Source organism: Trichoderma camerunense (assembly GCF_050948025.1).
Source record: "Trichoderma camerunense strain CBS 138272 chromosome Unknown V8C40scaffold_7, whole genome shotgun sequence".
Lineage (NCBI taxonomy): Eukaryota > Fungi > Ascomycota > Sordariomycetes > Hypocreales > Hypocreaceae > Trichoderma > Trichoderma camerunense.
Genome location: NW_028145363.1, coordinates 961,946 through 985,701, shown reverse-complemented (window position 1 = coordinate 985,701; position 23,756 = coordinate 961,946). Strand labels below are relative to the sequence as shown.

The following is a 23,756-nucleotide window of genomic DNA, read 5'->3' as shown; positions in this document are numbered from 1 at the left end:
CATAAATCCCCCTTTTTGCATGATTCTTTTTTAAGTGTCCCCCGACAATGGAAAAAAGAGAATATAGGAGGCAGCGATGAAAGTGCAGGAAAAAAAAAAGATCACGCGTATACTTCCACAATTATTGTACAAACCAAAGTGTAAAAGGCGTCTTGTGTCCCCCCCTTATATTCTTCCCACGTTGGACGCAAGTGTGTGTGTAAGAAAAATCAGACAAATAAAAGCAGAACACGGAGAGAGAGAAAAGCAAAAAAAGGTTGATAATAATAATAACGGAAGAAGAAAAAATGTGGCGTTTCAAAAAAGCAACGAAAGATTCACATCCCTCCTGGAGAAGAGAGCAAGCGCATGCGCCGTACGCGACAGGCCGTTATGTGTATCATGTCATAAAAACAAGTAACCAGGCTTCGTGTTCAAACGAGCCGTGCCTTGAAAATGAGAAGAACCGGTATTAAGGAGAGAATAGGAATTGAAGATGAGGTGTACTAGTAAACAACAAAGATTTATGCATATCCGTGACGTATAGTTGAATCAGCCATCGCGAATGGCGAGTAATAAGCAATAATCATCAGATTGTGGAAAGCGGCGAGGGAGGCCACGACTCTTGAAAACAGACAGAACCCAACGAGTATCTGAGAGGGATAAAGAGGTGGCAGGATGGTGGGTATATGTCGTCATGCAAACGTAGCAATATCCAAAACATAATATTTTGGTTTAGCCTTGCTTGGGTTCTCCTGCGTCGGAGTGGTTTTCCGTATCAAGTCGCTTTCTCCAATCCGCAAGGTTGCCACTCATGCCCATGCCGATAGGGGTATCGTCCTCCTTCTTAGAGGCGTTGGCGGACTCGAAATCGAAGTTGGTACTCAGACGGTAGTTCTTGTTTGTCGTCTCCCAGTGGTTTCGAAGAGTCTCCAGCTCGGTAGCCAGATTGTCAAGCGCAGCGCTGTTTCGGTTTCCTAGGTTGCTATCCCCATAGATGCTCTCACCTTCAGAGCTTTCGTTACGGCTGTGGCCGAGAGCGAGGGTGCCGAGGCTACCGAGACCCATGCCGTTCGCCGCCGCCATTGCATCGGCGTTCATGCTGACAACATGCCGGCTGCGACGACGGTAGGTATCGACAGAGTGCTCGACTTGATCAAGAAGCAGCGAGACCTTTTGTTCAGCATCGGACGCGCGCTGCTCGAGGAGGGCGTTCTCGGATTGCAACTGCTCAAGTTCTTTCCGTTGGCTGCTCAGGGATTTGCGGGCTTCGTCGCATTCGTGCTGGCTATCTGCCAATTCGGCTTTGAGACCTTCGAGGCTCTTCTCTAGCTGTGCAGCAGAATCATGGAGCTCAGCCTCCAAGCTAGATATCTTTGTCTGCAAGGCGGCACGTTCGTTCTCCCACCCAGCGGAACCAGACTCATTGGGGCCAGCCTGCAGCCTATCCTCAAGCTCTACAACTTCGGACTTCAACCGGCCATTCTCTGTCTTATAGCGTGCCAGTTGCTCCTGAAGTTGTTTCAACATCTTCTCTGTTCCCTTGACATAATGCACCGCTGACTGATAATCGCTCTCAAGCTGGGATAGCTTCTCGCGGTACGCAGTTTCAGAGTCTTGGGCTTGGATGGCGAATGTCTGCTTAGTCTCTTCGTGGGCGGCACTAATGCTGGCCAGCTGAGCCTCAAGCTCTCGCAGGCGATTTTGCTGCTCAGGAGAAGTTGTCCGGGGGCTCGTGAGGCCACGAGTTCTGGCGGAACCAGTGGGGCTAATGCCTCGTTCAACAAGAATATCCTTGAGTGCGTTGTGCTGCACAGTCATGGCGTTTGTTTCAAGCTGCTGAGCCGCCAGCTGGTTCTTGATATCTGAATGAGCAGCCTGGAGGCCCTGGTTTTCTCTCAAGGCGGATTGGAGCTGTCGTCGAATACCAACGCCCTCACGGCTGGACTGCTCCTGGTACTGCTCTAATCCAGCAATGCGCTCTTCCGCACTACGCAGCCTATCGGCAGCTATGTCTGCTTCCTGCTGGTATTTCTTAACTAAAGCATTCGCCGCAGTGAGCTGGTTTTGGAGTGCAACGGCACGTTCCGCATCTCCATTATGCGCAACTGAGTCGTCCTTCGCAGTGAGCTTGGAAAGTCCTGAAAGGACAGCTTCCCGATGCGTACGTGCTTCAGTAGCGTGTTTCTCGGCAAGCTCTTCGGCGTCTCGTAGACGTTGAGTCACAGCAACTAATTCTGCTGTGCGCGCTTCGTGTTCAGCTTTGAGTTTAGTCAGCTTCCCTTCGACCTTCTCCCTTTGGGCTCTCTCTTCTTCAAGTTTTGTCTCGAGGTGGGCGCTGGCATCCTGCGACGCCTCAATGGCGGCCCTGAGAGACTCAAATGTCTCTTCTCGACCATTTGATGAATCGGCAACTTCGTCAAGCTTCCTCGAAATAGTCTCCTTTTCAACCCTCAGCAATTCAAGAGCAGCCACAGCCTCAGCGGCGGCCACTGCTTGCTCCCGGGCTTCTCGCTGCGAAAAGTGAAGCTCTGCCTTCAGACGCTCGACTTCTCCAGAATTTTGCTGTTTGTAAGCCTCCAAATCGGCCATACGCTTCTGGGCGGCCGATGTTGTGTCATCGGCAAGCTTGCGGGCTCTCTTCTCGGCATCAAGCTCGGATTTCGCCGCCTCCAGCTGTGTCTGAAGACTCTTTTGGTGGTTGAGGGCAGATGCGAGCTTCTTGCTCATATCTGCCGATCGAGCAGCAAAATCCTCTCCACCTTCAGGCTGAGGGGTACTTGATACACTTCCGCCACTCTGAGCAGCCAGCTTAGCTTTGGCATAAACGGCTTCCTGAATGGCGACATCTCGTTGCCTTTCCGCTTCCGCAATCTGCTTGGCAGCAACAATAGCTTGCTTGTCTACAGCATTTTGAACGTTTGCTAATTCTGTGCGCATAGCCAAAAGAGCCTCGATCAGTGGCCTGTCTTCGTCGTCAAAGGACTCGACAGCTTTTCCATCCAGTGCAGGCCCCATGGAGGCATTGGGAACATAACCACCTTTCCTGGCCAACTCGAGTTCCGATGCATACCACGCATTCCGATTTCGGGCATTGTCAAGCTCCTTGAGAAGAGCAACAGTCTGCGAATTTCGGCCTGATGAACGTCGGTTGAGGTTGGCGCTCATCGGCTTGGTTGTATGCGGGGGTGAAGCTGGTCGAGTTGGCGCAGGCCTCTGCATGCCTTCAGGAGGGCCTCTCTGCATGCTCTCAGGGGGACCTCTCTGCATTCCCTCGGGGGGACCTCTCTGCATTCCCTCGGGAGGGCCTCGCTGCATCCCATCTGGTGCAGGCCTCTGCATTCCGTCAGGTGTAGCTCTCTGCATACCCTCTGGCGTGGCCCTCTGCACTCCTTCTGCCATGCTATCGATCGAACCTGGTCCTGGGCGCATTTTGCCCCTGGGGGGTTCGTTGCCGCCCAAGGAACCTTGTTTAGATCCTGTCCTTGAAACTTGAGTAGGCGTAGTGGGTGTTCGCCGTCCGTTAACAGGATTGCCTGCTGCAGACACGGGTGCAGAGGTGGGTGCAGGTGCATCGTCCTCGGGTATTATTTCGCGGGTTATTGGCGACGGGGCAGAAGCCAGCTGGGGTGAGCCCGTCGGCGCCCGATCAACTGAGGCACCTCGGACACGTCCTATGGCAGATGGATCAGGGCCCGGTTTAGCAGGGGTTGGGCCTTGCGGAGGCGGTCCGGAGGGGCTGGCAGTTGCGGCAGCTCTAGGCATCTGCATTTTGTTTCCTGGACCTCCTGGACCTCCTGGGCCGGGGGGCCCTCTAGGAGGGCCTCCGGGTGCTCTTGGTGGCGCACCGGCCGGAGGAGGCGTACCTGGCCCTCCAAGGCCTGGTGAGCCAGTTGGTTCCATGCCATTGGAAACAATTCTCCGGGTAGCTGGTTCGTTGTTGATGCTGGATGGGCCACCGACAATCATGTTTCCAGGTTCGGGAGGGCCTCCTCCGTTGGATCCATCGCGCATCGGGGGCTGTCTGTTGGGATTCGATGCATCGCTTGGCCGTCGCGCTTGGGGTATTCTCTGGGGCCCTCCTGGAGCATCGTTGGGATACCGAATCTTAGTCGTGTCCAATACGTAGAGAATGCCAAGATCGTTAGTAGACGAAGAAGCAGTGCTAGGTTCTCCGCCAAGCACAACAATGGATTTTCCAACTGTGGTCATGCTGTGTCCGGATCGAGCCGAGGGAGAGGGACCCATATTCTGGAAAGTATACCACCTCCGCTGCGTGATACGGAAAGCTGCAAGATCTCCCAGATCAGTGCCTTCATCGGTTCTTCCTCCGAAAATATACATGACATCGTCCACCAGAGCAGCAGCGTGGCCTTCTCGAGGCGCGGGTATATAGCCGATGCAATCTAACTGCGACCACTTGTTGACTGCGGGATCGTAACACCAGACGTCGTTGAACCATTGGAAACCATTCGTGCCACCAAACCTAACAAGAGTGGTCAGAGAGAACAACAGCTGTATAGGGCCGGTTTATCACACATACAGATACATCTTATCGTTAAATGTCACCATGGAATGGTTCGTTCGCGCGGCGGGCATCTTGGGACTCGCTTCTGCCTTGAGAAGAATTTCCCATCGATTGGTCGGCGACTGCAGTTGGTTGAGATCAAACGCAGAGAGATCGTTCATGAAAAAGCCCTCAACTTGACCACCAAAGATGAATATCTTGGAGCCAAGAATGTTGAGTGAGTGACCATATCGTCCCGATGGACGAGGCCCTGCGGGCAGGGCACGGGACCAGTGCCGTGTTGCTACAAACAAATGACTGTGGTAAGATTCTCGATGCCTTTTCCATTTAGGGGAGTTCAATAGGTGATGGAGACTCACAAGTATTAAGTAGGTATAGAGTCTCATCCAAGATGTCATTATCATCAATTTTGGTGTCTCCTCCATAAACGATGAATGCATTGCCGACTAGCAGACTAGCATGGCCAACACGAGGCCCCGGGCCCTCGGCGGTTGTCGCCAGTGGGTAACATGTCATGCTGCCACCGGCCTCGATCATCCAAAGGTCGCCCTTTACAGTCGAAGAGTTGATCAGACCACCCATCAGATAAACGTCTCCCTCCTTGGAGGCGACCGAATTGACGGCGGCGCCATATCGAGGAAATGGACTGGGATGCGACGAGGTGTATGTCAAGCGCCGCTGCGACCACGGATAGAGCGAGGCATTGGAATTGTTGCTCACGGGCGGTTGGTTTCGAAACTGGAGGGTTTGCGCGTGTTAGATGTCACACTGCGGTAGTCGGTGGGATTAGCTCCGAACAAAGGTCACTCACAGGCAAATCACTTGGCTGGGACGTATCAACGCTTCCTGTGCGGCGGCCGTGGCCTTGGACTTGGCCCTGATCCGGGCTAGAGGTATTGGTGTCGTTGTCGATAGAATGCAGGCTTCCCGTTGGCGTCGCGCGCTGCAATGCTGTGTTCTTGTCGTCTCTGGCGACTGCGCGCCCCGGGGCGTTCTGGATGGACCCCTGAGAGCCTGAGCTGCCGTCGCGACTGGTAGTCGTACGGTCCTGGTGCTTCTTGGACTTGAAAAGAAACGCCATGGTCGGCTGCGGACCGCTCGCTGGCGGAATATGGGCAGTGGCGTGTTCGCAGGCGGGCGAGGGACGATGTGGTGGTTGTCGAGGTTGTTGAGGTTAACGAACGTGGGTGAATGGCGACTAGAGAGTAGAATCCCCAAACAAAGCAGCAACGAGAGGATTGCGCGCACACGCACACGATGACACGGACGGCTCAACAAGGCCAAAGAGAGAGTGACTGGAGAATTGTTAGGAAAGAAGGGGGTCGAAGCTCGAGCGTCGAGATGGCTGGACAAGCATCTGTGGGAAGTATCCGGGGGAGTATCGCCGAAATTTCAGTGGCCACCTATTTTGGGGGGCAGCGGGAGTGCGGCAGGAGGGAAGAGGAAAAGGGCCTTGATCCGTGAAAGCAGCAACGCTCGTTTGCTCTGCCGTTCGCGAACCTGCGGAATGGAGATGCAGCTCGCAATTGCTCAGTAAAGCCCAACGAGAGAAGAGCTGAGGACTGAACTCGAGGCGGGAAAAGCCACAGCGACTGCTGGTGGTGATGGATTGTATTGGAGCTGGCACGGGGGGACAAAGACAAAGCAGAGGCGTCTAAGGTACTGTATCCATCCAGTTCAGTTCGTTTCTGGTGCTGGGCTGCGTTTCGGCCTCCTGTCACAGTGCCAGGGCCAGGCCAGCGGGCCAATTAGCGGGCGATGCTGGTCCTTGGGGTGCTTGAGTGAACATTTTTAGGGGCTGCAGGCTCACCAATGTGCACTAACCTCCTGTAGGTACTGACGTACCGCCGTGCCTCAGCATGGCGTTGTGGGGGACTCCTAACAGCAGTGACCTGGGGGGTACATGCAGGTGCGCCAGAGGCAGCGGAGATCGCTTGGTCCCTGTGCTGTAGCGCTCTGCAGGTCGGAGATGGCGACGATGTGGAGCAGGCCAGAAATCAAGGGGCTGGAGGGGCAGCGACAGGCATTTCAGCGTCGGATACGGGAAGGCTGACGCAAGGAACAATCTGAAGTGGCGAGCCAATGCTCTGCAGTTTCGTCTGGAAGCCCGTCTGCGAAAGAAAAAGAGTCCACTGCTGACCTCATCGTGCTCGTGCCTGCATCGGTTGGAGCAGACAGACGGACCCCGTAACAAGTGCTACATGTCAGATATAATAATAATCTACGAGCACCTTATGCTTGAAAATAGAAATGCGCCACCTGCTGCAGAATTTCGTATGATTTCTTCACGTCCATTTGATTCCCGACAGCTTGGTTGCTCCGCATACCGGTCGGTACATACTGTAGTACATGCCACTTGGTAGCCGCCCGGCAATTCCAATGCTGATCGCGGTTGGCTTCATGCTCCTGATCAATTTCCTCCCCTATTATCTCGCGGGCAATTATTAGTACTACTCGTTGCTATTAACCCGGAAAAGCCTTGGCTGAGTCGGCAAGCTGATTTGCCCCAGTCGCACACGTTTGTGAGCCGCCCACCAGCAGGGGCAGAACCTCGTCGATCATATTTGCCTGCTCCTGTTACCCTGTACACGGCCCAGCAATGGGGAGATTTGATGCGTCTGGGCAACACGCGAGCTAAAAATATCAATGCTCTATTGACGGACGTGAAAGAATTTTTTCTTTCCCCTCTCTCTCGAGGTCAAAGAAAGCCCGCACTTTGTTGACCCAGTCGGCGTGAATTTGTAAGTGAGCTACTGTAGGTACCTGGGGCTAATGCATCACGCGTATTTCGTTACCACGAAGGACTCGTAGAAATGGAAGCGTCTATTTCGAGCTCCAAAATGGCCTTGGCTGCTTCTAACCTAATACGCGCACAGACCGTCTAATCTAGATTCCTCGTTCGAGTGCTAAGCCCTAAATGGCCATTATCGAAGTAAAGGAACACTGTGTGCTGCTTGGCGGCGTGTCTCAATCATGTCTTGATGCCAGCAATCTTCACATCAGCTCAGGTACATGTATTGTTGTTTCGTCGGAACGCGCCGACAGTAGCTGAGCATCAGCTACGAAGTACCTCGCAGGGCACTTACACCGGTCTCCCATACTGCGGGCTGATATCCACACTTTCTCGCGAATGGTTCCATTCAGCTGCTCAAGGTGCTACCGTAATATATTGGTTTGCTTTTAGCTTGCAGGCAGATGGTTAATAATAGCTCAACGACCATTGTCGTCAAATTGGATCTCAGTCACCAGGAGTATCAGCGTGGATCGCCTGTGAACAAACATTTTGATTTTAGAGACATGGGGTATCACGTGCTCTTTGTCGACATTTGCGAAAACCGGTCAGGGGAGCAAGCGCAGGTCAGAAAAAGCGAGACTGCAAAATGAACACGTACATACATTCACTAATATAAGCACCTAACCAACTCGTAGAACGCCTATTCGGCTAGCATTAGAACTTTATTATATAAATATAGTAGCAGTTACTAGAAGAATGTAGATATAGCAGCAGTTACTAGAGAAATATAGATACAGTAGGGAATTATAGGTATAATAGCAGATACTTAAAAGAATAGGTGTATAATTTAACGCGTAGGTGCTCGTAATCTCCTTAGTCTCGGTTTTTCTGTCCTCCGCTTGGGGAGGCTGAGGCTGATCCTGACAAACAACGGGAAAGCTTCAATAACCCAACAACCAGATGCATGACGACTGGGTAAGCTCTATCGGGATGCCTCGTGTGAAATATGGTGCCTGAATGGCTTGTTGCGGGATAAGCTTTTTAGCGTCTTTCTCTAGATCGCCACGACATCAGTATTGATCTCGTGTCTGCCGCTTAGCTTATTCACAAGCAGCATGCTCTGAGTGTCATAGCTATAAACACCAACTATCTCCTAGCAAGACCATCAACAGAGTAGATTATTCACATGCCATAGCCAAACTTCAATGACGCCCCATGACTCCGTGGCACGGAGATAAGCGTTTAACCTTTTTTTCCCGAAGTGCTGCCTGCTGCCTTGCCTCCCACCTCTAGAGCTTCCGGCGGGCCACGGCAAGCGGCGGGATGGATGGCTTCAACAAACGCTGGAGCCGCCAGTCACAGAGCTGGGCTGGACTGGATAGAATGGACAGCCCAGCTTTGGGTAGTAACAGTCTGCGTCTTCTCGTTGTGATAGCAACCCGAAGACGCGCATATGCATGGCTGTGGGCTGTACGACCGCTGCATCGGCCAGTTAGCAGCTGGCAATAGACTTTCACAGGTGCAGCGTAACGTTATTAGTTGGCAGCAATAAGCCATCCCTCGCCCCAAACTCTCCCCTCCCCAAGGCTGGAAGTGACTTTACCATTCAAATCCTCCATCTCCATACTTTTTAAAGCCGTGCATCACCTTCATCGCCCGCAGCATCATTTTCACGGCCGATGAAAACAGCATTCCATTCCGCGCACTCGCACCGCTGAACATGGGTGCTTCGATATGATGATTTAGAATATACCGTAGTGCCGTGCTCCACTTTAGACCGCGACCGTCATGTCTCTGCCTCAACCGCAACAAACTTCGCCTCCTCGGCACCCACAGCAACGCGCTGCGAGCCTCCGAGAAGCAACGCCCGCCCATCTCGACCATCAGCAGCCTCTGCTGACCCCGTTGCCTGCGCGATTAGACGAGCTGCGAGCCGCGGCTCATGGACTTCCAGCCGAGATGACGCAGCGATCCGGTGCAAATGGCTCACACGCATCCGCCGCCGCAGTGACCAACGGCGGTGAGACTTCGAGATTCAAGGTCCAGTCGACTAGCAGCTCCGACCGCGACTCCCAGTCCAACGAGACGAATGACAAGCGGCCATCGAGCGCTCCCGGCCGCAAGAATGGCATTGTCGCCGGCGATGCGAGAGACGACACCAGCATCGAGCCTGAGCGACCGATCCGACCGGTAAAACCAGCCCTCCAGCGCTCAAAGAGCGAATATGCGCCGCGACAGACCGAAGAATCAGACCATGAAGACGACGCTATTCAGGAATGGGGTGCTAGACATGGTTTTGAAGACCATTATCAGTCGGAACATATCATTTCTCAGCTTGCGAATGTACGTTTCATCATCCTCTCCTATCCCAGCCCTATCTTCTCGAAGCTTTCAACACCCCTCCTCTCCCCCCACCACGGCCTTGGCTCGCGGTCTCCCAACCCTTGGTCCGTTCCCGTATTGCCCACGACAGCATGCTGACCCTAGACCCTAGAATTGGTACATGTATTTTACGGATAAGCGGCACGAAACCACTGCCAAGCCCAAGGCGGTGCAGTACGAACTCCAAGATTGGCGCCAAAGAGACAGGCTTAAGACGGTGTCTGCAGCTCTCGCCGTTTGTTTGAACATTGGTGTCGAACCTCCCGACCAGCTCAAGACCAATCCGGGCGCGAAGCTAGAGGCCTGGACGGATCCCACCATCCCACCTATACAGAAGGCGCTTGAGAATATTGGCAAGTCCCTTCAAGCGCAGTATGAGACTCTCGCAATCAGGGCCCGTTACAAGCAGTATCTGGACCCCTCGGTTGAAGAGACGAAAAAATTCTGCATCTCCCTTCGTCGCAATGCAAAGGACGAGCGGGTGTTGCTACATTACAACGGCCACGGTGTGCCAAAACCAACGGCGTCGGGCGAGATTTGGGTGTTTAATAAGACTTATACTCAGTATATCCCAGTTTCATTGTACGATTTGCAGCAATGGCTTCAGGCGCCCACCATCTTCGTGTGGGACTGTTCAGAGGCCGGCAACATTCTTAATAACTATCATCGATTTGTTGACAAGCACGACGAAGAGGAGGAGGAAGCCGCACAGCGGGATCCTCACTATGTCAAGACAAACTATAGACCATATATCCATCTAGCTGCGTGTGCGGTCAAGGAGAATCTTCCGACCAACCCACTGCTCCCGGCCGATCTGTTTACGTCATGCCTAACGACCCCGATCGAAATGGCACTCTGGTTCTTCGTTTTGCAGAATCCTCTCAAGACGAATATTAGTCCTGAACGCGCCAAGAAGCTCCCAGGTCGTCTCCAAGAGCGAAGGACACCACTTGGAGAGCTCAACTGGATCTTTACTGCCATTACTGACAGCATTGCATGGACTACGCTGCCTCGGGATCTATTTAGAAAGTTCTTCAGGCAAGACCTGATGGTGGCCGCCCTATTCAGAAATTTTCTCCTCGCGCAAAGGATCATGACTGTGTATGGATGCCACCCTCAATCATTCCCTGCCTTGCCAGACACTCATCAGCACCCGTTGTGGGAGACGTGGGATTTGGCCGTCGACATGGCTCTGGCCCAGCTACCCATGCTGGAGAGAAAGGAAAACGAAGGTATCGACTACGAATACCAGAATTCGTCCTTCTTCACCGAGCAGCTGACTGCTTTTGACGTTTACCTCACCAGAGGTGACGCTGTGGCCCAAAAGCCCCCCGACCAGTTGCCAGTCGTCCTTCAGGTACTTCTGAGCCAACAGCACAGAGTACGTGCCTTGATATTGTTGGGGAGATTCCTTGACCTAGGACCATGGTCGGTTCAGCTGGCTCTCAGCATTGGCATCTTCCCCTATGTTCTGAAATTGCTGCAATCTGCGGCAACCGAACTGAAGCCTGTCATGGTTTTCATCTGGGCAAGACTCATCGCGGTAGATATTTCGTGCCAGCAAGATTTGATCAAGGATAGTGGATACAGCTACTTTGCACAAATTTTGAAACCATCCGAGGCCTTGCCCGTCGTCAACGGCGATGAGCACAAGGCCATGTGCGCCTTTATCCTGGCAATGCTGTGCAAGGGCTACAGAAACGGCCAAATGGTATGCAACCAGACGGAAATCATGAGCTACTGCCTAGCCCACCTGCAAAACGAGGGCAACCCCCTCTTGCGCCAGTGGGCCTGTTTATGTATCAGCCAGCTGTGGCAAGATTTGCCAGAGGCCAAATGGCGTGGCATTCGAGAAAACGCATATGCCAAGCTGGCGTTCCTCACCAAGGATCCATGCTGTGAAGTACGGGCGGCCATGATCCACGCCCTTACTACTTTTCTCGGAATCCCTGACCTGACGGAAGAGGTTGCGCGGATCGAGGAGTCGATTGCTTGGACAATTCTCGACATGGGAAATGATGGCAGCCCGATTGTGCGCAAGGAATTCTTAGTCTTCTTGTCTCATTTCATCATTCGCTTCGAGAGCAAGTTTTTGGTTGCCGCCTATGAACAGCTCCAAGAGGAGAAGGAATACCTGGTATTCCCCCCACAAGAGGATGGGCAAGATCACAAGATGGGCCTGCACTATGCCAGACCCGATAACCGACAGAGAGACGGGACCATCAAGCCAACCGCTCACGGCCTCTCCCACAACACGGTCTACATGGCGTTCTGGAAACACGCCTTGATTCTGAGCGTTGATCCCCATCCAGAGGTGCAGCGGGAGGCTACGACGGTTATTGACTACGTCCACAATGCTTTAATTAACTCTAGCCTCGGTGAGGCAGCTCATGGCTTGATGGGAGAGGTTCAGAGAAGGGCAAACAGGGCGTCGCGCAGCAGAAGCACGGCTTCTTTGGGTCCGAGGTCTAACGGCGCTCTCAGCCCCCAGCCATTGCAGTCTCCTGGCCTTCTCCGGCGAACGGCTAGCCTTCTCTTCCAGTCCTTCATCACCAGCGAAGATAAGTCTCGCCCTACCACTCCCAACAGTCCGATTCCGCCAAAGTCGCCTTCTTCAAAGGTATCTCCGGACCGTGTATCTGCGCCTCCTGAACAGAATGACTACTCTGGCCGCTCGGCAACATATCACAATGCCCGCGAGCCTGTTTCTGGCTCGTATGAGGAGCGCGACTTGACCAAGGAACCAAGCCTGCCACTCACGAGCAAGTTCCTGGAGTGGTCAATCGAGTACTTCCGTGAACCCCAGATGAAGAACACTGAGGCGGATGAGCCTGGCAGCACCGACTACAACGAGAGATTGTGGCGGAGGGCCAGGAATGAAGCCATCATGAGAGAAACGCAACCCCTCAAGCATATTGCTGGCGCTCACCGATGGAACAACCAGTTGGGCATCATTAACAACGGCGCACAGCCTGCCAAGATGACATTCCATCAGTTTGAAGACCACTTGGCAGTGGCAGATGACGCCAATACAGTTTACGTTTGGGATTGGAAGAAACAAGGACGCCTAAATAAATTCTCCAATGGCAACCCAGAGGGTTCCAAGATTAGCGACATGAAATTCATCAACGAGGACGACCAAGCCATCTTGATGACCGGATCGTCGGATGGCGTAATTCGAGTGTATCGCAATTACGACTCGGAGCAAGACATTGAGCTGGCCACGTCTTGGCGGGCACTCACACACATGGTTCCCAGCAATGTCAATTCTGGAATGGTTTTCGACTGGCAGCAGGCGACGGGACGCGTCCTCGTTGCAGGCGACGTTCGGGTTATCCGAGTCTGGTTTGCTGGGCATGAGACGTGCACAATGGACATTCCAGCCCGATCTGGCTCTTGTGTTACCTCACTCACATCGGACCAGATGACGGGTAACATCTTTGTGGCCGGATTTGGTGATGGTGCCGTCCGTGTCTTTGACACGAGGCTGAAGCCGCAGGAATCCATGGTGCGCAAGTGGAAGGACGAGTCGGATCGTCAATGGATCAAGAGCGTGCACATGCAGCGTGGAGGGAAGCGAGAGCTGGTAAGTGCCAGCCGCAATGGCAAGATCAAGGTGTGGGATATTCGCATGGACAAGGCCTTGCATTCCTTCCAGACGACTCGGGACACTCTGCGGACGGCAAGCGTTCACGAGCATTTGCCAGTATTCTCAGTGTAAGTTTTGCGTCTCCTCACGTACCTAACTCTCAAGCGGTGAATCGTAGCTAACACGGTTGTTTATAGAGGCACCTCTGCGCATGTCGTCAAAGTGTTTAACCTGAACGGCAACGAGCTTTCTCGACTCGAGCCATACTCAAGTTTCCTGCAACAGAACCGGGGATCTCCCATTTCTGCCACGGCATTCCACCCGCATCACCCGATTCTTGGATGCGCGGCACGAGGCGATCACCACATTAACTTATTTACGTGTGAGAAGACTGAGCCGCTGCAGCTTGCTTAGTGGTCCAGGCCACGGCGCTAGATTTATTTTGAAAGGGCGCCTTTGCCCATGGAGCATGTTCCTTTTTACCATTTTCTGGCTGGATTATAAACCAACTCTTTGTTCAATTTTCTTTTTCTTCGATGATATCAAGCGTTCGACGCTGAATGGGGGGACGCCGCCACTAGGTTCCTCGTGCTTTGAATAGATGCATTGATACTGTACATGCGGAAGGGCAATGCCCGACGTGTCCTCGACTTTTCAATGTGAATGGCTTTGGAGGATTGGCCTCGGTAGGATTCTGGCGTTTGGGAGAGAGGGAAACAGTATTACCATAGTAAAGCTTTCAACAGATGAATTATTAGTATAATGAGGAACATTAGTGCGCTGATTTATGAAATCCCAGTGTTTATCGGACTGGTGATGTTCGCTTGCAGTAGAAATGCAGAGGCGATGTGATTATGCATGAGAGAGCGCACATGGCAAATATAAAGTAAAGTAACGAAGCTCGGTTGAAGTTGTCAAAAAGATTTCAGCTGAACGATTTTCGCCTCGGCATCTACTGCAGTTCGATTTTTTTTATCTTTGGTAGAGTAGTATTTCGTATGGATTTTTATTAGAGGGTGGACGCCATGCATGAACGGACATGGTTGGCTGTATTCTGCTGAAGAGGTAATTTCCGATGAGTGGCCCTTTTGTTTTGAAAAATACTCGCTGTGGTTCTACAAAATGTCGCAAGATTGGCCTTTACTCTCTCTGAATACGGGAAATCGAGAGGGCAACGAGACAAGGCGCCCATGAAGGGAAGTTGGATTTTTAGGTGGCGTTTACTAATCACTGAGGATCATGAGCCTCGACCACGTTGTTTCCAATTTGCAGGCTGTGGCGAGCTTTTTTAGTTGGTTGGTTGGCTTTATTTCTCTCGCCAAGGCACTCAGCCCACTTGGCTGAAGGTAACGTGGTCTACTATAGATTCGCCAAGGGGTAAGAGGAAGCGAGGCTTGGAGATTGTTGTATTTTGAGGTTAGTATTGAATATGTAGGTTTTTAAGCTGCTGTGGTTTTGGGGGTCATATGACGGCGAGTCTGTAGTAGGTATGTTTGCCTGGGCGACTGTTGGGGTGTTTTCTCATCCATCCATTTTGGAGTAGGGCATGTGAGCGCCTACCCTGGAAAACGGGCACATGTACTTGGGGCTGCAAGAGCAGGAAAAAAAGAGATGGCCGATTCATTAGTAGGCAGGACTGGAATACGATGTCTGGATGCAGGTTTTGCTGGAAGGCTCGGTGTTTAGCAAAACGGCACGGCGCGGCACACGGCTGAATGGCATGTCCGCATCTCGGGTGTTCGGGAGCTGCGTCACCAGAACAAGGTTGGCCCGATGCTGGATGTCGCTGCTGATGGGCTGAGAAGTGCTGATGTTTTCCATTGGAGTGCCTGTAAGCTGTCAAGTCAGTTCAGTTCAGTCACACAATCTCACTATTGCTCGTAATGCTGAGGTTCGACCTCGTTCGCGGGTTTCGGGCCTGGGGGGAGCTGGTTTTATTGTATGAGTAACAGCACGTTATTTAAGGTGGTGCCAGATCGACGAGCTGGGACCAAGTACGGGTACATGGAGGACCACTTGGTGTAGGTACGGTTACGGTACGGCACTACCTACCTTGGCCCTCCTACTGCACCTCAGCAGCAGTATGTCATCATCATTGTCATTGGATCATCATCAATGAACAGCTCCTTTACCCCATAATCTGGGCATCGACTTGGCATTGCACACGAGGCTGGAGGAATCTACACGTGTACCTACCTTACATCAAGGTGCCGTATCCGTACCTCGGAAACTGACATTAATTCCCAAGGTAAAGGTAAGACCAGGTAGCACCTAATTTGTATGGACGAGGACAGGCACCAAGACAAGTACCGATACCTCACGTCACGGACCCCACGGCATAAAAATCGCGGCGAGGGGGAACTCGGGAGCAAAAGCAGCCCAGCAAAGCAGTCGAGCTTACAGTAGCGTCAGACAACCCATGCAGCGTCTGGACCCAACAAAATTCCCCCAGAACGCCACCAGACCCGGCAAAAATCAAGTTGCTCTGGGTCGGGTTTTGCAGGGGGTCGGTGGGTTGGACTTGGAGCAATCACAGTAGCGCAGCTTCAAGTTGCAGCTTAGCTGCCTTGAGCTAGGCCTTGGGGTGGGCGACTGCAGCGCTGCAATCAATCGTTTGTGATGGCCTGCAGTGGCTAGAGCTCCCCTAAATTACAGTAGAAAGATGTTCCATTCGCATTGGATTGGGTGCAACAGGTACATGTACCGGTACGCCGCCCTGGTCGCCCGCCTGGCCTGGCGAGTCCCGGCTACGTAACTTGAACCAACCTAAGCTTTAGCCTTGCCTCGCGCTGCCTCCAGCTTTTTGCCTTTGCCTTTCCATTGCCTCCAAGCTTGCTCGCTCTCCTCTCCCTCTCTCTCCCTGCATCTGCCTGGACTGCACTGCACTGCGCTGCATCATTGCCCAACTGTGTCCCAACTCCCTTTTCCTTCTTCCTATTTCTTAACTATTCTGTCTTGATTCCCCTCACTCCTTCGTTCTGAATTCTCCCGCTTCGTCGTCGCCGTCAAGCGTGTCTCATTGCCTCTCCTGCTTATAGCTCTAGATCCGTCAGACTGCTGGGAAGCTTCTACTGCTCAGACAAAAGCCGGACCCTCACCCCCTCCCCCCCTGCAACTCCCCCGGCACGAGCAAAGTTATCCTTTCGACTGCTCTAATCTCCTCCGCGTCCTGTCTCTTCCTCTCTTCCTCCCCTTCCGTCCTCCCTCTAGGCCACTCGTCGCAGCAAACAATCACCAATAACCTTCAAGATGACGACGGACTGGACTGTGGGCGTCATGCCCTTAACCCAGGTGCGCAAGCCGCCCTTCACCATCGAAGCTTCCGGCTACGAAAAAGTCCCTGGCGAGACCATCCCGCGTCGCCACCCAGCAGCCAAGGACGGCCTTCTCACCACTCCTCACGATGACGTACACACTGTCTTCGACATTGTCCGCCGCAGTGCCCGCGAGTATCCCAACCACCTTGCCGTGGGCCACCGGAGGCTCATTGAGCTGCACAAGGAGACCAAGAAGGTCCCCAAGAACATCGATGGCCAGGTTGTCGAGGTGGACAAGGAGTGGCAGTACTTTGAGCTGTCCAAGTTCGACTTCTTGACCTTCAAGGAGTATGAGACGCTCGTTCTGCAGCTGGGTTCCGGCCTGCGCAAGCTGGGCTACAGCGGCTCTCACAAGCTGCACCTCTTCGGCACAACCAGGTAAGCCATGATGCAATTCCAGGAGCCAATGCTCTCAGGGCGTGGAATTCGCTAACAATGAACCCTTTTCTCGTCTTGTAGTGTGAACTGGATCTCCATGTCCCATGCCTGTGCCTCCCAAGGCATCTCCATCGTCACTGCCTACGACACCCTCGGCGAGAGCGGCGTTGAGCACTCGCTCGTCCAGACCGATGCTGAGGCCATGTACGTCGACCCTCACTTGCTCAAGACGGCCGCTGGCCCCATCCGCAAATCAAAGGTCAGGACTGTCATCGTCAACGAGGACTGCATCTTCACTGCCGGCGGCGAGATCGAAGCCTACCAGAAGGAGAACCCGGATATCCGCGTCATTACGTGGGAGGACCTCCGCAAGCTCGGCGAGGAGAACATGGTTGAGCCCAGCCCCGGCAACCCATCCGACGTCTTCTGCGTCATGTATACCTCTGGTTCCACTGGCCTCCCCAAGGGTGCCTGCATCACCCACGAGGCGCTTGTTGCGGGAGGTATGTAGCCAGCCTTGTTGCTTAGCGGCATGATTTGATACTGACTTTTTCTGATATTAGTTACGGGCCTCCTCGCCTCCGTCGGCCAGACCATTAGCGACAAGGAGGTTGTCCTTGCCTATCTTCCTCTTGCGCACATCTTTGAAATGGCCCTTGAGAACCTCGTCTTGTCCATTGGTGGCTGCCTGGGATACGGAAACCCCAGGACCCTTTCCGATACTTCCATGAAGAACTGCGCTGGTGACATGCGGGAACTGCGACCAACCGTCATGGTTGGTGTCCCCCAGGTGTGGGAGACTGTCAGGAAAGGAGTCATGGCGAAGCTGGAATCTTCTAGCCCTGTTCTCAAGTCGCTATTCTGGGGTGCATTCAGCTACAAGAGCTTCATGTCGCGCAACAAGCTCCCGCTTGCCAGCGTTTTCGACAGCATTGTCTTTAGCAAAGTTCGACAGCTGACGGGTGGCCGGCTTCGTTTCACCATGAACGGTGCCAGTGGTATTTCGGACAGCACGAAGCATTTCCTGTCCCTCGTTCTCGCCCCCATGTTGACTGGCTATGGCTTGACCGAAACCTGCGCCAACGGCTCATTGGGAAACCCGCTTGAGTACACTGCCAACGCCATTGGCCCTGTTTCTGGCGCCATTGAAGTGAAGCTCGTTTCGATTCCCGAAATCGGATACTCCACCGATGCCAAGGTTCCCCAGGGTGAGATTTGGATGAGGGGTATGCCCATCATGAAGGAGTACTACAACAACCCCGAAGAGACTGCCAAAGCTCTTACCCCTGATGGTTGGTTCAAGACTGGTGATATTGGCGAGTTCGATGCCGACGGCCACCTGCGCGTCATTGACCGAGTCAAGAACCTTGTGAAGATGCAGGGCGGCGAGTACATTGCCCTGGAGAAGCTGGAGGCTGTTTACCGAGGTTCCCAGGTGGTTGCTAATGTCATGATCCACGCTGATCCGGAGCACAACCGCCCCATCGCCATCATCATGGCCAATGAGAAGGTTCTGGCTGACAAGGCGGCAGAGCTTAGCGTTGATGAGCACAGCATGCACCATGACCCCAAGGTCCAGGCGGCAGTTCTCAAGGATCTGCAGCTTACCGCTAAGCGATCTGGCTTGACTGGTTTGGAGACGATTGGCGGCGTTGTTGTTACTGATGCGGAGTGGACCCCTGACAGCGTAAGTTTGCATCCTCTATCGGCTGAGTTGTGTGCATATACTGACAGTTCTTCTTTTTGTAGGGTTTGGTCACTGCTACTCAGAAGCTTAACAGGAAAGTCATCCGAGAGGCTTTCAAGAAGCAGATCGATGAGTGCTTGAAGCACGCCCCCTAAATATTCTCTACAGACGCAATCCTTTTGTATCCTTTTTTTCTGATTTTTTTTGTGCTGAAGATGGCGAGAAGAGGCTAAGAGACGGGAGAGATGAAAGGTGTGGTGGCTTGGTGTAAATGGGAATGAAGAAAGGTGGTGGGATGATGATGATACCTGATACCGCCGTTGTGATTCAGGCCATGTAGCACGACGTGATTTAATTTGCCTCTCTTGTACTGCTCTTGGGGCGTGGGCTTAATTAATGACATTATACCACTTTTGATCTCTAATCCTTCCTGTTTCTCTTATGCTTCTCGATGTTATTGTAATAAAGCCGGTTTAATACAGTTACAATACAATAGTAGATGTGTATAAGTTATCATGGGGGGAAAAGAGCCAAGCATCGTGCTCCAACGTAAAAACTCCATTGCCATGCTTTCGCCTACCGAAATCCTAAGGTGCTAAAACATACAAGAACCAACAAGAGAGAAAAGTAAAAAGCTAAAACACACTGACATACAGGCTGAACAAGTAATATAACAACAAAGAAATGGCTCTGTACATGCGCGATGGATATTGGTAGAAAAAAAAAAGAAAAGGTACACTCAAAAAAGGGTAAGGCAATGCACGCCAAAGTATACTGAAGAAAAAAAGAAAAACAAATGTACAAGTTCACGTCTTCTCTTTCTCCTTCTATCGCTCTCCCCGTAAACATGATTCTTTCGGTGCATTTATGCCTTACAAAATGTTGTGGAGGTATGGGAAGAGGAGAAAAGAACTATGGCGGGTTGCGTTGCATACCTCTCCATTCAACTATCTTTCCTCCTGAAAAACGCCAGGTAAGGAACCGTGTCTCGCCCCGATCTAAACACGTTTTCCTTGTAATCAGTGGCATCGTTGGTGCCGATCCGCACCTTTGTGACCTGGCTATCTTCGCAACGGTACCACGCATACTGATCATGGGTGCTCGAGTCCCTCACATAGGCGTAATAGTGTCCGTTGTCGGTCTTGCTGCCGCTGTGAACAATAACAGCGTAGCATTGATACTTGAACGGTCCCGAAAAGGCCCTGTCGCTCGAGTTTTCGCCTGTTCGCATAAAGTACGGGGTGAGGTCGATCTCGTTAAAGTCCCAAGTGACTTTTCTCGTCGACTTCTTTATGTCTCCGACAGATTTGTCAAAGTCAAATCTGCGGAAGCTCAGGCACAGCAAGGGAGGCATACGGGCAAAGCAGGTGGTTTGCATGGCCTTGGTGTTTCTCTTGCACGTGTCGCATGCAAAGTTGTCGAGCGTGTTGACAACGTTGTGTTCTCGGAACGAGTCCTCGAGGGTAATGTCTTGATTCTTACCGACGGGCGCGAAAACCAAGTCAAACGTCGAGAATGTGTGTGTCTGCTTATGGCACCGTTGGCAGTCAACTGTTGAGAGCTCAAGACCACGCCAGTAGCGATCAACGATGGATCGGTTCAGCTCTTGGTAATTCTTCCAATACTCAACAGCAGCCTGCAGGCGTGCTTGAGGAATCGTGCTTGGCTGTGGGATGTTGCCTTTGAGGTTCCGGCGAGAATTGGTTTCATCGTGGAGGTAGTCTAATAAAAAGGACATGAATTCTTGAGCGTCCTGTTGCCCATTGCCACCAAACTTGGAGATGGTTTGACTGTGCTGGCAAAGATGGAGGGAATAGTCCTAAAAGGAATCTTGTCAGCAATGCACTTGGTATGAACGAATGGTTACAAAAGAAGAAGCAGCATGACATACCATTAGCGTCTGAGCCTTCATGGTTTTGAACTTTCCCGTCGTCATCCAATGGAATAGATTTGATATTATTTTAATCATCAGCTGGGGTTGATCAATCTTCTCATCGTCCTTTCGTGGGGCTGAGTATCTCTCAACCCATTCTGAATTGCTCAACTCTCTCCCAAAATTGGGCGACGCCAATAATGATTGTAGAGTACTGTTTGCATAACACCAGTTGTGAGGGTTGTTTAGACCGGTGTAAAAGACTTTCTCAGAAGGTGGCGGCGCCGGTGGTGTCGGAGCTGGTTCGTCGTACATGTCATGCTCTTCAACCGTTTGAGACAGGCTGCTGTAGCTTAATCGTGGCAATGCTGGAGCTGGTCTTGTGGGAGGGGAAGGCAGGTCGGTATAGAGGTCAACCTGATGAGACGAGCCGTAGCCCGGGGTCCTTTGTTCAACAATGGCGGGGGAAGTCATTGATTCCTGCAGAGACAAAGAAGGAAACCTCCGCAAGAAAGACTCCGTTGAGCGGTGAAAGGCCTGCTCTGTCGCCGTCTCAGTCTCCTTTTCTTCAATCTCTACAGCCTGTTGCCAGACTTTGACAATGTCCGGTCTCAGTGGCTTTCCCAGATATTGAGACGGCCGCCGCTGGAATGGACCTTGTCGAACTAATGAAATCTTCTTGGGTTTAGGCGGAGCCGTCGACTGCAGGGAAGCAGAGCCCATAAGATCGACCCATGCGTCCAACCCGCCTTTGAGCAGCTTTGGGGAATTTCGCAGCTCGTGTCCGTAACTGAGGTGTACTAAGGCGCGATGTAAGGACAAAAGAGCAGCTTCTTCGGTATTCCAAGGAGAGGGTATCTTTTCTGAGTACTGGTCATAAAATACCACCAGATCGTAACTGGCTCGTCTTTCAAACTGAATCTGCTCCTGGTTTGGGGACAGAACCAGGCTCTCAGCTATTTCATCGGCAGAAATATTCGGCCTAGAAAGTATGCTGGGGTCAATGCATATTGTGGAGGATGACATGATGTGGCCCTCATCAAAGTCCTCGCGAGCACGGACGTCTATGATTAAAATAGAACCCTTTGCTTTCATGGCTTCAAAGAGCTCTTCGGGTGTAATTCTATCCCCTTCCGGAATCTTGAAACTACTCTCTGGGGGGTATGGAGTATCCACGTTTCCGTTTCTAGAAGAAGAACTTTGTGACTGGGCTGAAAAATAGTCATTGCTCTGCTGCTGCTGCGGTAAAGGAGTGGTTGTTGCGCTGCCAATGGATACAATTGATCCGGCACGGCTGTAAGGACCTCGTGGCGTGCTGGGTGGAAGACGAGCGGACTCTCCAGATATGCTACCCCGCGCAGGACTGTAAATCGCATCTGGCATCTTTGGCAGTGCCGGAATTGCGCTATCTAATGATATTTTAGGGCGCGGCGGTGGCATATCTCGGGGCCCGGCAGGTCTGCTTGGCGGCGGGACAATCTGGTGAGTCTTTATGCGAGGATCTTGCCCCGGCGAAGGCTGAGGGCCTCGTAGGTTAGCAAATCGTGCGGCAAGATCCGACATGGCTTGAGTCGAGGAGATGGCCGAGGCAGCGGAGGCGGCCCGGGTATGCCCGGGCTTGATGGCATGGCCAGCTAAAGATTGAGGCTTCGGGTGCACAGTAGGCTTGACTTTCCCCGGTGAGCCGTTTGTGCGAGGCTCGGACTGCTGCCCATTGATAGGTTGTCGTGTTTCTGGACTCGCATCTAGAATCGAGGAGGACTGTGATAATATGGTATTTGCGGTGGCTTTTTGCTGAGTCGAGGCGGGAGGGGTTGGTCGTACGCCAGTTCTCTCATTATCTGCAATGATATCCCGCTTGATTTGTTCGTATATGTCACTTTGTTGGGATATCTTTTTCAAGAGGGTCTGGTGCCTTCTATTCCAATCGTCGCGACGGCTTTTTAGTTCTACATATTCACGGTGAGAGGGAATGATTTGTACGGCAATGACCGAGGCTTTGACGTAGTCTCTGAAGGCAAGGGCAGGTTTCCCAAATTCACGGCCCATTTCAGACTTGGCCAGCGTTGTTTCAGCCTGCTCGAGCAGAGACTTCATCGTTTGGTTTGGGTTGATGTCCTGGGGAAAGGCCACCATATCCTCGATGTGAGGAAGCGGCGCAGTTGCGCCTGGGGGAGGTCCATAGCCGCCATTCATGCCATCGTAGCCCGAAGGCGGCATGCTGTGCCTGGCATTCACGGCCATGTGGTGCCTCGCGCTATCAATAGGGTCTGCCGTTGTCATCGATGTTGGGAGAGGTTGGATATGAGGTCGGTGGTGGTTGGCGCCCAGCGTCGTTGGCTGTGCGGCGCTTCAGCGGTGATGTCGCCGGTTGTGTGGAGGGGGCAGGCGTCAATGGGGCGCACGGATCGAATCTGATACGAGGTCTGGTCTTTTCATCTCAGGGAGACAAGCATTGAGAGGCGAGACAAAGACAAAGACGTGCTTCCTATGACAGCGGCTTTCGGGGGCCCTGAGGAGGGGCTGTGGCAGCACAAAGCATTCTCGTATGACTGGGAGGTTCAGAGTCGGGATCTCGAGCGTCGTTCTTTGTGAAAAGGCGGGAATCGGTGGTACGCAGGCCAAAAGACGGACCGGCCTGGTCTTGTGCGTGGGAATGGAGAGAGTGAAGCTGTCAACAAAAGGCGATAGAGTGGTCAGCTGCTTTGGCGACTCGGTTTGGGGACTTGGCCTATTGGGGGCTGCACCACTCTACTGTAGGCCTCTAAATTACAGGGTACAACCGTGGGCGGATTAGCATACGTACGTGGGGTATAAAGTACATTTGATTTCATTTCTGTACTTATGAAGCCATCCTAAAAACGCAGTATCATAAGTAGCCCCCACATGAGCTTTTGTACTGGGAAGCACCTCCAGCCTATGCCGCAACTGTCATTAAGTACCTCGAGACGGCGCCGCCAAATTTCACACGCATCAGCCACAACCGGGCGTCGTCATTGGCTTGGCTGACGCGCTCTCTCGACTTTTGATTCCTGATACTCGAAGAAGCACTGACAACACATATCACGATCAAATAAGTGCACAGACTTATGGTATAACAAAGCCCTCTCGCTTGTTCATTCTTTTGTTTCTATTATTTGAGCTACCTCGCCCAACTCCATGCCGGTGTCGCCGTGTTCAATTTGCCTCTCACCGCCACGATGCCTCATTTAGAAGCTCTGTCATGCCCATGACTTGTCCAAGTGGGCTATTTGATATCTAGCAGCGCTACGTCATCGCAGCACGGTTC

General features: G+C 52.4%; 4 protein-coding genes across 4 annotated transcripts; 2 read left to right on the top strand and 2 right to left on the bottom strand.

Annotated features, from left to right (window-relative positions):
- Positions 1-557: 557 nt before the first annotated feature.
- Positions 558-5,749, bottom strand: V8C40DRAFT_205642 (uncharacterized protein). Its single transcript, XM_083212043.1, has 4 exons — positions 5,319-5,749; positions 4,867-5,245; positions 4,523-4,790; positions 558-4,465 (listed from the first exon to the last, which is right to left on the bottom strand). The coding sequence occupies exons 1-4, from the start codon at positions 5,586-5,588 to the stop codon at positions 715-717; spliced, it is 4,668 nt and encodes a 1,555-aa protein (XP_083074269.1). The 5' UTR covers positions 5,589-5,749; the 3' UTR covers positions 558-714.
- Positions 5,750-9,062: 3,313 nt separating this feature from the next.
- V8C40DRAFT_242845 (ubiquitin-binding TORC1 subunit KOG1) lies at positions 9,063-14,008 on the top strand. The gene is made up of 3 exons (XM_083215294.1): positions 9,063-9,584; positions 9,736-13,340; positions 13,410-14,008. Exons 1-3 carry the CDS (start codon positions 9,201-9,203, stop codon positions 13,624-13,626), a joined length of 4,206 nt encoding a protein of 1,401 aa, XP_083074268.1. The 5' UTR covers positions 9,063-9,200; the 3' UTR covers positions 13,627-14,008.
- Positions 14,009-15,973: 1,965 nt separating this feature from the next.
- On the top strand, positions 15,974-19,093 carry V8C40DRAFT_242839 (uncharacterized protein). Its single transcript, XM_083215293.1, has 4 exons — positions 15,974-16,907; positions 16,989-17,410; positions 17,471-18,594; positions 18,657-19,093. Exons 1-4 carry the CDS (start codon positions 16,462-16,464, stop codon positions 18,747-18,749), a joined length of 2,085 nt encoding a protein of 694 aa, XP_083074267.1. The 5' UTR covers positions 15,974-16,461; the 3' UTR covers positions 18,750-19,093.
- Positions 19,094-19,108: 15 nt separating this feature from the next.
- On the bottom strand, positions 19,109-22,882 carry V8C40DRAFT_205582 (uncharacterized protein). Its single transcript, XM_083212042.1, has 2 exons — positions 20,486-22,882; positions 19,109-20,413 (listed from the first exon to the last, which is right to left on the bottom strand). Exons 1-2 carry the CDS (start codon positions 22,748-22,750, stop codon positions 19,538-19,540), a joined length of 3,141 nt encoding a protein of 1,046 aa, XP_083074266.1. The 5' UTR covers positions 22,751-22,882; the 3' UTR covers positions 19,109-19,537.
- Positions 22,883-23,756: the final 874 nt, after the last annotated feature.